The sequence below is a fragment of the Notamacropus eugenii genome, chromosome 1 (genome assembly GCF_028372415.1).
Source record: "Notamacropus eugenii isolate mMacEug1 chromosome 1, mMacEug1.pri_v2, whole genome shotgun sequence".
Lineage (NCBI taxonomy): Eukaryota > Metazoa > Chordata > Mammalia > Diprotodontia > Macropodidae > Notamacropus > Notamacropus eugenii.
Window position 1 is genome coordinate 735,665,134 of NC_092872.1, and position 15,967 is coordinate 735,681,100.

The 15,967-nt window shown below is 39.1% G+C and overlaps 1 protein-coding gene across 1 annotated transcript in view; it reads left to right on the forward strand.

Moving 5' to 3' along the window:
- RNF24 (ring finger protein 24) overlaps window positions 1-15,967 on the forward strand; it is an 83,808-nt gene that overhangs the window by 42,740 nt on the left and 25,101 nt on the right. The window contains exon 2 of the mRNA XM_072637031.1: window positions 14,252-14,401. Coding sequence (XP_072493132.1) covers window positions 14,259-14,401 — 143 coding nt within the window. The 5' untranslated portion in view covers window positions 14,252-14,258. The remainder of the gene's footprint in view (window positions 1-14,251; window positions 14,402-15,967) is intronic.

The following is a 15,967-nucleotide window of genomic DNA, read 5'->3' on the forward strand; positions in this document are numbered from 1 at the left end:
CCTATTTCTAAAGCAGTAACAAGGCTCCAAATTTTTTCCCCACGTTTGCTATCTTCAGATACTTTGTACGTGGTCCCTCGGTGCCTTTACAATTGTATCATCTCCAGCCTGTGTCTCTTCTTTACATACTTGGTTGAATCTGAAGCCCATACACTGCACAACAATGGGTGCCTGCCCAAACTTCACTTAATGTCCCTTTTTGAGACCCTCCTGGCTTCAGAGTGATTATCAATGGTAAGTGTGGCTCTTTCCCTCCCAGCTTGATCTACTTATTTTTTTTCTTTTGCTCATTAAAGGGGATATTCCCTGATTACTTCTTAAAGAACCTTATTCACTGAATAGGCATTACCTCACTCTAAGTGAGTACCTGAATAGCCCAAGGTCTCCCAGGGCAACCTGGGCCTTCTCCCATCATCCTGATGAATATATGTTCACTAGATTCGGATGGCTCTGGAGAAGTGAGGCTGGTGAGCTGCACAGCCCTTCCTCACTCAAAACAAAATCAAGTGCAAGTCGTGTCATCATTTCTCTGATGGTGTGGTCTTCTTCATAAACAAAGGACGAATGCAGACCTGGTTGAGTCTAGCTGCTTTTCCCATCTCTATCCTCTTTAGTTCCATTTCTGTCTCCTCTATAAGCATCTTTGGAGACTGTGATCTCAAGGTACAAGTGTGAAGGTTCCACTATCTTTAATGGAGAAAACTGTTTGTTAAAATAGTTTTTTACATATATTTTCCATTTTTCTTATGTTTGTAGTTCTACTTTCATTTTCATCCTTGAATGTCTTTGGGAAGACTTTGCTTAGTTGGCTGTCTTGCCATGCTTTTTTTAACCTGATATTACCCTCCACTGCTCCTCTCTGCTTTATAAGGTAATACCATTCATGATTGTCTGTTATCCTTGTCTGTAAGATTTTTCCAAGAAGTTTATGTCTAAAACCAGCATTACCTTTGGCAGTAGGTGTTTGCCCACCTTATGGGCTCCTTTAGTCTCCTTGTTTTGGCAATTAATTTAAATTAGTTAAACTTCTGGAAGAAATAATCATAGTCAACATTGATTTCACTTGTCCATTTCCCATTTTTGATTTTCAGTTCAATAATTTCTCATTGTTATTCTTTGTTCTTTTTTTCTGATCTTAGCTCTGATGATTTTGTGGTTTGTGCATTGACAGTTTACTCAGGGATAACTCCCCCATCACTAATAACAAATCTCATCTTGTTTGTCAGAATATAATCTGTTTCTTTGTTATTTGGGGCACACTGTGTCCAGTGCCCACTAAATTATTTTTAAGTGTTCATGATTTTTTTAAAGTGTGAAGCTTCTATGTAATCTACAAGTCTTTGGCCTCATTTCATTTTCCCAAATCCATACTTTGCCACATTTCTTCCCAGAAGTGCTCAAAATTCAATGAAAATACTGTAGTTAATTTCCATTGATGTCAGTACTTAAATTCTCACAAACCATTTATTTGTACAATCCTGGGATCATTTCGCTATTTTAAGGGAAACTAATCCAGTCCAATCTGACTTTTTCCCTCCCAAACTGAAGCTATGAACGCATTTTCTCACTGAAGGAATTAACTGGTGAGGAATTGTTAATCTAGATCCATCAGGCAGTTTTGGACTTATTTTTTTTAATGGTTGAATGTAATTTTATAAGTCCCTTCTAGCTTCTTCATTTTCTTTTTTGCTGTTAATGTCCTTAAAGTTGTTGTTTTTTTAATCCTTTACCAGTTCTACAGAAAGCAGCTCTGATGCATATTCATTCGTAGATTTTTTCAGTCAGCATCTTTAAATTGGCATAGAGAACCATCTTTAGCATCTGCCAGGCCTAGACTGTGAGGTTGGCATTAATATAGTGGTCATCCACTCCTTTTCATGTTCCTTCTTCTAAGTAAAATAAAGACCTGTGAAAACAAGGATAGGGTTTCTGTCTCAAGAATTCTATGGCTTATCTTCTTGCCTGTTTTTCTTTGATATGTTGGCCCTTTTTCATGCCTAACTAGCCTGTTTGAACTTCCATAATTAAGCATAGCTTTTCTTTACTCTCAGTAAGCTTCTCTTCTCTGTGGGGTACAGTACCCAGCAATGATCACAGCATTACAGATATGTTCTGAACAAGGCTTTGTTCCACAGGATGATCATCTCTTTCCTCCTAGGCACTAGGGCTCTTAGTGTAACCTAAGATAGAACTCACATTCTCCAAATACTTGCTTTGGAAATTGTGTGTTTTCCCCTATTCCATGGAGTATAGTATCTCATATCTGTCAAAAGTTTGCCAGCTTCCATAAACACATCTCATCTCATTCAATTCTCCCAATAATCCGATGAGGTAGGCTGGCATTAACCCCATTTTCAGTTGTTGAAACACACTTCCACATACAATAGAATAACTTGCTTCAGTTCAACAACCATAAGTGCAGGACCCTGTACAAGGTGCTGGGGATGCAAAGCCAGCTCTAGGAGAGCCAGCATTCTCCTGAAGGGATATGACACCAGCAAGGGAGGGATACACTGGTAAACCAAGACTGTGTCATGGAGAGCCCTTAGACCTGGGGCTAACCCTTCTGCAACAGGACTTAGTGAAGTTCTTTCTGTTCACTAATCCATCCACAAAGTAGATTTTCTAGATAGCAAGGTACACATTGAGAAGTACTGCCTTGGTGGCTAAAGTGTTTAACTGCCACATCTCGTGCTTACCTGACCCAAGGAGTGGGCAGTGAGATGTTAGTATAGAATGAGTACCAGCTTAAATGAAAGGAGGCCTAATGGTCTTCATTGAATTGAGTGTTGGATAAAGAGTGATATAGTTGTGTTATTGATCCATATGGCCTGTAATGTTAAGTGCCACACACACACACACACACACACACAGATGATTATGTACTTAGCCATGTCATGTGAAGGAGCTATTTGCCTCCCTGTAGTTTCCTTCTTTTGAGTGGGAATGCACATAGATTTGCTGAAAGAAAACGTTGGCTTTTCTGTCAGCTGATGCAGAATTATTCAGAAAGCCAGGCTTTCATTGGATGCTTTGTGATAGAGATTATGTGCAGTTTCCTGGGGCTTTTCAGTAGTGTGGTTGAAATGGAGGTTAAATCCATCTGTTTCTCTTTTTTTCTCCTCTAACTCTTTCTTCATTTTGCCTTTACTTCAAACTGTGCATTCTGAAATTTACTCTCACTGAGTCACAGGAGAATGAATGAAACAAACTGATTAAAATTCTACATAAAATTATAATATAAGCATATCACCGAGGGAGTAGGATTAAGATAGACCATGTCTGATGCCAGTGGTTCACAACAAATTCTAGTCCCTGGTCATTATTAAACTAAAGGTCTATGAAGAATTTTTGCAATGCTTAATTAACATAAAAAGTAGAGACTTCATCAGTGGGATGGGGAGGGGGAGAAGTGCAGGAAGTTACTTTTTTTTAGGTACTACCTTTGTAAAGCACTGATTTCATTTTAAGCACTATGCAGATATCTCTGTCATCTACATAGCCATATCCCACATTGCTAGATGCTTGCTGTATTCCTTCATCTGGATGCCCTGTTGCCCTCTCAATTAAACGTGTCCAAAACTGAATTAATCATTCCCTTTCCCCCAAACCAGTATCTCTTCAAAATTTCCTTGTCTTTGTTGAGGACATCACTATCCTTCCTTCTTCATCCACCCAGGTTTGTAACATTGGAGTCATTCATAACCCCCATAGCCCATCAGTTGCCAAGCCCTCTCTTCAGTCTTTTCCTTTCTCTCCGTTCACCTGGCTGCCACCTCAATCAGCCCCTCAACACCTCTCACCTTGATGGTTACCTCCCATTTAGACTCCCCTGCTTGTCCTCTCTTCCCTTTCCAATGTGTCTCCCACACACGTACCAAAATAATCTTCCTAAGGAACAGGTCTGGCTATATCACTCCCCTGTTGAAAAAGACCCCCCATGGTTCCCTCACCCCATAGATAAAATGTGACATCCTACCTACCTTTCCAGCCTTATCATTTCCTGTGGAGGTACACACCACATTCCAGCCAAACTAGTCTAAAAGGACCTTCCTTCTAATGCATTCACACAAACCTTCTCCCATGCCTGGAATGAAGTCCTTCCTCAGATTCACCCCTGAGAATCTTGTCTTCCTTCAGGATTCTGTTTAGGTACTGCCTCCTCCATGAAGCCTTTTCCTATCTCCCTACTTACCAGCTCTCCATTCTCCAATTTTCTAGACTTTATTTTTCTATGGACATAGGACTATGTTGTATACCCCCCAGAAGATGAGGGTTTCTTGAGAGTAGAGACTGTCTTATTTTTGCCTTTTGACTAGAGATAGGACATCTAAGAGAAAGTAATTCTGTCCATCAGAATTGAATGAAATATTTTCATTTTTCATGTTTTGTGGTCAGAATTAAAGTAAACTTTGTGGGCTATGATTTCCATTTTTTTTTCTTGTTCAGAGACTGCATCAAGGATGAAGCATTGTTGAATAAAAAATAAAATTTCCACAAACTTAGTTATTTTATAGATATCAGAGCAGTTTTAGCTCCCATGTTAAATAAAATCCAGATGGTTGCTGGTAGTTCATCTACCTAATAATTAGATATTTTAAGCTGAAATGAAAGAAGAAAATAGAACAAATTTTCTTTGCCATGGGCTGTTACTTTGGGGAAAAAAAAACATTTCTGTGTCTTTTTTTATCTTAGAATGGATGGTCTACCTTATGGGCCTGTTTAAGGAATAATCAGTAGATCTAACTGAGCCAAGTTAGTAACAAGCTCTTAAATGTTCCACATACAGATGTTATTTTTATAACTCAAATGTCTTTTGTTATTCCTTTAATTTGCTTGGTGTCACATCAAAGCAAGGGCTCTTAGAATTTTTTGTGTCCTAAACCCCTTTGGCACAGTGTGGTGAAGCCTATAGGCCCCTTCTCAGAATAATGGTGTAAAGTACATAAAATAAAATGCAAAGGATTACAAAAAAAGCCAAGGATAGTGAAAATAAAAATGTATCTTTCCCATCCAAGTTCACAGCCCCTGACATCTATCTCTCCCCCAAATCCTTGGAGCACCATAAACCCAGGTTAAAAAGCCCTGCATGAAAGCAAGATATAAGACAGAAATAAGATGAAAAGTCTCTTTACAGAAATTTCATTGTCAAATTCTCATTTCTGTTCGTCTTTCTATGAATAAGCTCCATTGATTGACATTTTTCTTTCCCATTAAACCCATTAAGGAGAGAAATAAATTCTTTATCTTTTGGTTGGCAAATGAATTTAATGAGGCCACTGAAATATAATCCAACAATTCACCCCTTTTTGGTGTGCTGAGTTGTACCTTAGAGATCTGAAATAAATTTGTTTGTAATAAATATTTGCAATTTAGAAAAGCACCAAAAGGAAAGGTGTTTACTTTTTTGTGGAGGGGGGAGAGGAAATAAATTGTTTTCTCACTAGGGTCAGTTTATAGAATAATGCTCTTATATTGAGTATATTAAAAGAAAAATGGTTTAACTGGAAATATACATTGAATATTATTTTTAAATTGCCTGTCTGGAGCACAGAACAAGCTATAACCTCTTTTTGTGATACCTTCTTTGGCTTTTTTCCTTTAAGAAGGACATAATGGAGTCAGACAGAGACCCAAAAAAGAGCACCTAAAATTAACAAAGGGATGGAGAGGCTGTCATAGAAGCATGGGCCACAAAATCTAAGACTTTTCCACTGGGAAGAATGAAGTGTGTAAAATCATGAATATGCTAGAAGTAGAGAGTCACTAAAGATCAAGAAAAATAAACTGAAATTGTAAGTCATTTCCAAAAGATTGAAATGAATTTGTTAACAATAGATTCACAGTAAAGTATTAAAGAAAAGGAGTATATTTTGGAAGATCACTAATTTTTTCAAGGTTGATATAATGAAGAACTGCCCATAACCTTCCCTTGGCATCACTGTCATGGACAGAATATTGAGCAAACCTGAATGCTTGTTGAATGGACTTTGGTGTTTAAGCCAGTTTGTATCTTTTTATATTTGAACACAGCAGTTCCTATGTTTTCTAGGACAAGGACATGTTTCTAATATCAAACAATTTCATGGACAAACACAATCATGCACATGATAGTAGTTATATTATTAAAGTTCATTAAGAAAATACATGAAAAAGAAAAGAAAATACAGATTGACCAAAAAAACCCTGTGAATTAGTAATGCTTTTATTTTCAATTAGCAAGCATTTATTTTCTCTCCTTGCCACCACTTACTCCCATTATAAAAGGGGAAAGAAAGCTCTTACAACAAATATGTATAGTCAAGAAAGACTAATTCTCACATTGTCCATGTCCACAAATGTATGTCTCATTCTGCATTTTAAATGATTGCCACTTTGTCAAGAGCTAGGTGTGTCATTGTTCATTGTCAGTCCTCTAGAGCCCATCCTTTCAGCCACCAAAATGACTTTTCCTGAAGTGCAGGTCCAGTTACATCGCTCTCTACTCAGTAAACTCCAGTGGCTCCCCATCACCTGAGATGAAATATAAAATCCTCTACTTGGTGTTCAAAGCCCTTTATAACCTGCCCTGCCACCTCTATTATCTTCTAATACCTTACCCCATCTATTCTGGATCCTGTGACACAGGCTGGACAGCTCTCCCTCCTTATCTCCATCCCTGGCTTCCTCTAAGTCCAACTAAAATCCGAGTTTCTGCAGGAAGCTTTTCCCAATCCCTTTTAATTCTCATTGCCTTCCTTCTGTTGTTTCTAATTTGTTCTGTATATATTTATATATATTTGTCTATTGCCTCCTCCATTAGACTTATGAGCTGCCTGAAGGCAGGGTCAATGCCTGACTCATAGTAGATGCTTAATGTTTACTGACTAAAGTAAGTGTTTAAAAATATCAAGAGCTACAAAAAACTGGGAATAGTTTCATGAAGAAAGTGACACGAGCTAGACTTTCAAGGAGAAAAAAGTGTAGGACTTAAGAGGACTGGAAAGGGCATTCAAGGTAGGAATGAATCAGTTTGACTGAAGTACAGGAATCAGAGGGGCAGGAGATAAGACTACAGAGCTCCGAATGCCAAGACCCTGTATTGTCAGTCATGGGGAGCCTTGGAAGGCTTTGGAAAGAGTGGTGGTGTATGGTTTTCCATAAGTAGGGTGGATTAAGCATATGAAGAGGCTGGAGGCTGAAGACAGTTTAGGAGGTTCTTAGACTTAAGTCTGAGTATAAGGCAATGGAAGTCCAGGGAAATGTAAAAGAAAATTTGGCTTTGAGGGAGATTGCAAAGGAAGAACTTTGCCAAATCTGAAGGAGAAAATGAGAAGGATGAGTCCGAAGTAACTTTAATGCCTCAACCCTGGGTTACTGGGAGGATGATGGCCTCTGAGAGAAACCGTCAGAGAGGAGGTGTCCCAGTAATCACCATTCCTTTAACTGGTCATCCTCCGTTTGCTCCAGCCATTACAACCATATTTGGCTATTCTCAATTCTAGCAACTTAGGTTAATCATGTTAACCTGAAATATTAGCCTTCAGTATACAAATATGGGTTTGTGGTTTTTATTTAGAGGCAGCTGGGTGGTGCAGCATGGAGTCAGAAAGACCTGAGTGCAAATCTCGCCTAAGACACTGACCCTGAGCAAGCCATTCAACTGCTGTATGCCTCAGTATCCTTAAAATGAGAACAATACTATCCCATACTTTCAGGGTTCTTGGGAGAATCCGACGAGATAGTATTTGTGCCCGGGACTTAGCAGGCCCTTATTCCTCTCCCTTCCCTTTGTTATAAATCAACTCTTAATACAACAGATTTCAAGAAACTGGCCCAAGGAGCTTTCATTATTTTGGGAATCAGTATGTTTTCTCCTTAGGCTTAAGAACCTTCTTATATAGAAATTTTTGCCACGACAGTATTTGGTATAACCAAACTTGATCCTGTAGCATGAATGCATTTCACAGTCAGCAATTTCCAGAAAAGTGAGTCATTTTAATAGCAGGCACTACTACAGGGTCCACTTGGTGGCACAGTGGATAGAGTGCTGGGCCTCGAGTCAGGAAAACCTGAATTCAAATTCAGCCTCAGACACTTACTGGCTATGTCACCCTGGGCAAGTCATTTAACCCTGTTTACCTTGGCTTCCTCATCTGAAAAATGAGCTGGGGAAAGAAATGGTCTTTGCCAAGAAAACCCCAGATGGGATCCCAAAGAATCGGACATGTCTAAAACAACTGAACAACAACAACCAATAGATGGCTCGACATAGAAATATTCTGATATGGCGAGCCATTACCAGCATCACCTCCAAAAACTGGAATGTTCAAATTAAGAATTTGTGACGTTAGATTTTAGTTTTGCTCAATCAGATAAATATACAGTATTTTAAGGTAGGATCTATAAGACATGGTCCAATGATATTCTTTATAACACCATAGTTAGTGTTTATCTTTTATAATGAAAGACTTTTACTCCCTTTGGTTTTGCAAAGTGACTTTCATCTTCTCATAGACAAATTGCTTCGATGGAATTTCTGGCTTTTTTTGTTTGGACAAAGTCCGTCTCTTGAGTTCAAGTCACGGCGTAAGACCTTTTTGTTAAGATTGGGCTGTACCTTGCTGGCAAAGCAAAAGGTCTGCTTTGTGGGAGCTTCTTAAAACATTTAATTATTTGCAGATTTTAAAGTGGTGAATTTGTCCCACATCTTTGTTTCAAGGAGTACCATTTGAAACAAAACCCTGAACTTTTTCTGCAGGAATTATTCATTTTTAGGAATATATATGTTCGGAATTAGGCTCAAATTCATTTAAAGAGAAACCTATTTTCAGGCAGTTGCCCTGAAGATAAATTGGTCCGCCTGCATATGACCCATTGCCCAAACTTCAAATAGATATTAGGTCTCTTCTAGAAAGCCTCTTCATCTTGATTGAGTAATAAATAATTTTATGATGTAATTTTCATCATGATATCCTCTCTTAGTTTAGAAAAGAATTATAGTTTAATAAACTTGGGAAAAAAGATTAATGCATATTAATTTTGCTTCCCCATTATTAAGCAGTTCTTTCCCCAATGTGTATTGAGAATGTAAACATTACTTAGTAATTATTACTTGATTAAATAGGAGAAATGATTAAATAGGATAAGTTAGACAGTGTACATTCCTGGATCTTGGTATTTCTAACAAGGACCTTTTCCTCTTTAATAGTATGTAGAAGGGATAGGTGGATTTTTTTTTTTAAGATTCATTATGGAATTCTTATTTCACTAACTCTGAGTAACCAAGTTACATTTCAGACCATTTAAAACAGGCTACAGTTGAATAGAGAATTTTTCTTATTTTAACGCACTCCATTTCTGAGGACTTCCAGCTTACCAAAACGTTTAAGTTAAAATGTGCCATCTCCTCTGAAGTTACCTCCCATCTGCTCTGTATTTCTCTCTGTATATGTTTCTATGTCAAAATCTGTTTATATTTTGAACCCCCCATTCAAATGTAGGCGCCTTGTGGGTGGAGACCATTTCTTCCCCTTCCTCTCTATGGGGCACTTAGCCCAGACCCTGAATATAGTAAACATTTAAATACTTGGTGATTGGTTGAGTTGCTTAATGAGACTTAGGTACGTGGGATAGGGTATGTATTTTATATTCTTTCCTTTAAATTCAGAGGCACAGGTGGGATGACAGAACACAGACCTAGACATTAGGAGATGCGGATGATGCAAAGCTAACTCTGTGGTTGTGGGAAGATCGTCTTTACCACCTTAGACCTGTTTCTTTTATGTCAGATGGGAAAGTTGTAGTGAATGGTCTCTGGTCCTTTCAACTTGGGTAGAGTCAGTCTTTCTAGTTCTTTACTCTGCCTCAATCACAAGTAAGATTTTTTTAATCTTTTAGAAGGAAATTTTATGGGATGGTTTTTGTTTTCAAACTCAAGACTTTTTTTCCTGTTCCTCTTCGTCCTCCTCATCCATTGCCCAACCTCCCCCATAGATCTCCATCCTAAATTCTTCAGTTGATGACTCCCTATCCACTATCATGAGACCATGCTGGGGAGAATCTCCACAAGTCTTTTACACTTCATTCTTCTCCAGACAGTTGCCCAATGGGGGCCACCTTTCAGTTCCCTCTTCGCAGTGCCTTCACCACTAGGACGTCCGCTCCTTGGGGGCAGGGACATCTGCTTTCTCATATTTATATCCTCCAGACATCACCCTCCTGACATTGTTGGTCTCTTCAGGAGCCAAGGGTGAACAACAGTATCCTCGGAGCTTAGCACAACGCCAGGAACGTGACAAATGCTTAATGAACTTTGTATCCATCTATCTAAATTATAGACAGAACACACATTGGTGGTTCTGTCTTTATCATCAAATAGAAAAAAAATCAACAAACATCACCATCATTGCCCTTAATTTTTATAAGCACATTGAATTCCTCTTTACCCCTCCAACCATTCTCCCCACCTCATGCTTTCATTACTGTGTTTTACGTTTATGACCAGTTATTCTAACTTTCTTATTAACTTATGTAATTTGTTGTTTCTGCTATCAGAAATCACAAGAGTCGTTATTTTTGTTCTTTTTCTCCCTTTTTAATAAGACCCTACGAATTCTGTGGGAGTATATCTTGTGTGTTTTTTCTCCTAATCTTTTTTATATTTCTTTTCGAATTTTCTTTAAATTTTAGAGGGATTTATTATATTTTATTTTCAAATCTCCATTTTCTTCCTCCCATTTTCCCCTCCCTCCTCCATTGAGTAAGCAAGAAAAATAAAACCTGTCACAAAAATGTATAGTTAAGCAAAACAATTCCCAAACTGGCCAACCTATAATCTTTATATATCCAGTAGTATACATGTGTATCAGGCTCCACTGTACTGTCCAAGGACATGGAAATGCTTGCTGACTTGAATTGCCTTCGTTTTATTTATTTTGTTCTGTAGTGAGCTTCTCTGAATTTAATCAACCAGAAAACATTTATTAAGCACCACTAGGTGTCAGATTGGATAGCTAGGTGGTACAGTGGATAGAGTACTGAACCCAAGTCAGAACGGCTCATCTTTCTGAGTTCAGATCTAGCTGTGTGATCCTGGGAAAGCTACTTCCCCCTGTTTGACTCAGTTTCCACATCTGTAAAATGAGCTGGAGAAGGAAATGGCAAACGCTGCAGTATCTTTGCCCAAAAAACTCAACTGGGGTCACAGAGAGTTGGACACGACTGAAATGACTGCACAACAACATGTCAGGCACTGTACACTAAGTGCTCAAGAGACAGACAAAATGAAGTCTCTTTGCTTTCATCTGCCATCCCAGTTCTTCATCAGCATCAACAGCCCTTCAGGATAACGGAGAATCACAAATGTTGGGTCTGGAAGAGACCTTAAGAGTACTCGTCATTGCCTATTCTATAGGTAAGGAGATTGAGGCCTAAGAAATTAAGAGTTTTGCTAGAGGTCACACTTAGTAAGTGGCAGAAGTAGAGCCAGGACCCAGGTCATCCGTCTTTCTACTGAACCAATCTGTGACTGTGAGGGAAACTGACTTCCTATTGAGTGGCTGAGCTGGGAGTACAACCAACCGAGATTTACTGACCCCAAGCCTCAGGCTCCTTCTCCATAAGCCACAATTTCTTCCACTCCGTTCTTTGTTCCTCCTTGACTGTTAACGAGCTCACAGCTGACTCAAGCCTAATGTTTTTGAAAATGATAAAATTTATTAAGCACCATCTGTTTAAGGAAAGAAATTATTTCACTATTAAGCAGAGGGAGTAGCTTAAACCCTAGTAATGACTGGTTCAGAAGACTGTGACACTACTGAAACAGTCATGAGCATTGAGAATGTGCAGTGTAATTTTATATGGCCATAGTTTTCTAGTGTTCGCTATGTGTGTGATAGGAATCTGTTAGTATTGCTTTCTAGCTTTCTCTCCTTGCTCCATGTGTATCTGAGGATAGGAAGGGGAAAATGTGTATTTGGGGAGAAACTTGTCCCAGTCAAACCATAGCTTAGAATGTTTGGGCTGTCTTTTTGTTCAAGTTTTCTTGCTTCCAGTTTGCTTCGAGTTCTGAGAGGGGAACTACCATAGGCTGACGTTGATCTTTGAAGAGGAAGAGTGATCCTCTGATACAGGCAATTCTTGATGTACAAGTGATGGGAGATTAGAAATGAACTGTTAAAAACGTTTCTTTCTGGCAGCGAGGTGGTGTGGTGGATAGAGAGCACTTGGCCACAGATTGGGTATATGGAGGGAGTGTAAGTGAGGAGGCTAGTTTGACATGTAGGTTGTAGCTGGGATGACTGGGAGTCTGGTGGTGGCCTTGAAAATGATAAGGAGGTTAGAAAGAGGGGAGGATTTGGGTGGCAAGGTAATAGGTTCAGTTTTGAACCTGCTGCGTGTTTAAGGTGTCTGGTAATTCACTTCAAAATGTCCAGTAGGCAGTGGGATATGTGGAATATCTGGAATTTGGGGAAAAGGTTAGAGCTAGACAAAGGAAACCTCAGAATCAGCTGCATAGGGATGATAGTTAAGAAATCATGAGATCTGATGAGATCACCAAGCAAAGTAATAGCAGGAGAGAAAGGAAGAAAGGCCCAGGGCAGAGCACGGGGGGCCACTCATCGTGCTGGTTACCTGAATGAAGGTCCTTCAGAGGATACTGAGGAGGACAGGTAGGAGGAGAACCAGGACTAGTTGGATTGCAAAAACTTAGAAGAGGATTTCAAGGAAAAGAGATGATTGACAATAATGTCCAAGACTACAGAGAGGTCCCAGAGGGCTAAGACTAAAGAAAGGCCATTAGATTTGACAAATAAGAGGTCACCGGTCACTTTGGAGAGAGTCTGGGGTCTGGTGCCAAGTTGTGGAGGATTTAACAGAGTGGGAAGAAAAGTGGAGGCACCTGTTATAGATAGCTTTCTCAAGATTAGACATGAAAGGGATGAAAAATAGAGGATGGTATGTAGTTAGGGGGTTGGTTGGAGTCAGTGAGGTTTTTTTAAGGGTGGGGAGGGGAAATATGAGCTTATTGGTAGGCAGTAAGGAAGCAGCCAGTAATTGAGGAGAAACTGGGTATAGCTAAGAAGGAAGATGAGAGAAGGAGCAGCTTCCTGGAGAAGTCGGATGAAATAGAATCACTTGTGTGCATAGGATGGTTTGCCTTGGCAAGGAGAAGGACCATTTCTTCAGGCAAAAAGTGTTGAAGGTGGAGATAGGGGCAAAAGGCATTTAAGTGATGGAAGGTGAAGAAGAGGGGAGAGGAGGGATGGTCTCATTTTTTTCAGTAAGATATGAGGCAAGGTCCTCTGCTGAGAGGGTGGGGGAAGGGATACCATAAGAAATCTGAGGAATGATGGGGAGGTTTGAAAGAGCCACAGTGGAGATTGGGATAATGAATAAGTCAGGGACGTGTAAAAGAATTAATTGCCTTGCTCCAGTGAGGTCCCATTTGAAATGTACCAAATTTGTAGTGGATCCAGTTAGTGTGGTTTCCAGCTTCATTCAGCAGCAAATTAGGAGAAGCAAAAGCCTCAGATACTGGAAAAAGTTCAGGGTTGAGGCTTGGCAAGAAATGATTGGTGATAAAATAAGCAGCAAGGGGATTGTGTACGAAGAATAGTATGAAGCTGAACTGTTTTGCCAACGGGTCACCATAGGAAGGGGAAGAGGGTACAGCCAATGCCAAGCATGATGTTCTGGGGTAGAGGGAGTGGGGCCACTGGGAGGGTGAGGAGCAAGAGTGAGGGCCATAAGGTGGAGGGGAAGCAGAAAGATAAATGTTTGTGATCAAATAAAGGAATTCTCTAGTTGATGAAGTTGGAAGTAGAAGACTTGTGGGCGATGGCAAGACCCAAGGTGTGCCCATCATTGTGTCATATGGAAGGAGGAATCTGAAGAACATTTATTTAGGCATTCATTCATTCATTCATTCATTCATTCATTCATTCATTCATTCATTCATAGTTCTATCAAAAAGAAGACAAGATCTCTGGAAATGAGATAAATTTATCAGTGACCCTTCCTATTTATTTACTCTTCCTGGTGCATTACAGTCTCCCTGCCCTCTTCTTCTCTCCTTCCCCTCCAAGCTTAGACGCTGTGCTGTTATCAGTCTGTGACCACAGAAATGCCTAAAAAAGAGCGCACCAGCAAGTGGTCGCGTGCCCACCTTTCTTCTTTAATCTTACAAAGCTAATGCTGCTTGATTTTTGTCCTCTCCTTAATGTACTCATGTTTTCCTCCCTTCCCTCCATTTTTCTTTCCCCTCCAGCATATCCATGAGCTCCGATTTCCAACATTACGGTTTCAGAATGCCTAACATCGGGTTCCAGAATCTGCCTCTCAACATATACATTGTGGTTTTCGGCACTGCCATTTTTGTCTTCATACTTAGCTTACTCTTCTGTTGCTACTTAATCAGGTAAATCAACTTTGTACTTCCTTTCTATGGCATTTCAGCCTACGTTAAGTCATAAAAGAAATACATTCAAGTGAAACTTTTTTACGGATTGAAGCAGTATATTTGCAGAATTGATATTTGGTTGCCAATATGTATTACTCTTTTAAGTTGTATTGAAGGATTAAGTAGTCTTTTTTTATAGTATCTCTGATACAGAGAGATCCATTCCCACAAGTTTCAAATGACCTACAGCCTTCATATGATAATGGAGAATGACACAGAATCACTGTTCAGGAATGTAGGACATTGTCAGAAATGAAGACCTTCTGGAACTGTATGGTACACTCAAAAATCAAGTTTCTTTTTCCCAAAATATTTAATGTTTTTATTTCTTGCCTGACAGTTTGAGTGTTTTTGATGAATCCCTCTCTAATCATAAGCCACTGGACAGCCCATGTCCCATTGTTCTTCTGCAGCACCAGCTACAAATTAGTTCCTTCAGCTGTTTCACTGTGGTTCCCAGATTTAAAATAAAAAAAAAATGAGCCCTAATTTTCAAATCTAAGAGTGAGAATATATGACACCATTAAAGTGTGATGAACGAAAGAGCTTTTTGTGGCAGGAGTGAAAAATGAGCCACGTTATTAAATAACCATACAATTAATATTCGTTTAATGTGTTTAAATCATAGCTTGGAAGAGAGGAAAAAAATCCCTATAAAATTGGTTTTATAATAACTTATTCTAACCGTCAGTGGGTTCTTGTGGATCCTTCTTTGGGCTGACTGGTTCTTTCTTGGTGATTCAAAACCAAAGAATCCATGGTAAAATTTTGGCTTTTCTGGTAACAAGGATTTCATTCTATACAGAGAAAATCATGGAAATACTTGGTTAGAAATGTAAAAGCTGTGTACAGTGAGTTATTCGCTGTTCTCTGAAATTCTAATTACTCATAAACCCCTCTTCTAATGAATTTTTAGGCCTTAACCGTAGATGTAACTATGTTGTATTTTCCAAAGTTAATTGTGGCTGTGCCAAAAGAAGAAGATCCTTTGTGTTTTTAAAGTCATTTTTTGGTAGAACCCTTGTTTTTCCAGGCTTCTCCAGTATAGTTCACAAATTGGTTGTAATTGAATTTATTACAAAACAGTGTTTCTAAAAACTACATGACACAGAAGCAGTAAGCCATCACATGGAAAAGGCCTCAAAATAATTTGATTACCCAAAATGCATGTGACATGAAACTGATAGAGACTGCTAACACACTGGATGATAGGGTCAGTCTCCAATAACATCTTGACAGGTTAGATCATTGACCTGAATATAATAAAATGAAGTGCAATAGGGATAACCATAAAGTCTTTGAGAATGTAAAAAGCAACATCATAAGTACAAGATGGGAGAGGCATGACTGGAAAGCAGTTTGAAAAAGATCTGGAATATTTTCCAGGCTATGGCCATTTGTTCTAGAGTGATCAGTAGTGAACCCAATCAATACAGTTGACCAGCAAGCAGGTAGGAGCAAAGGCAACAAGTGGGAGGAGTGATCCAAGGTTGGGGCTTGGTAAGGCATGATTAGTGACAGCAT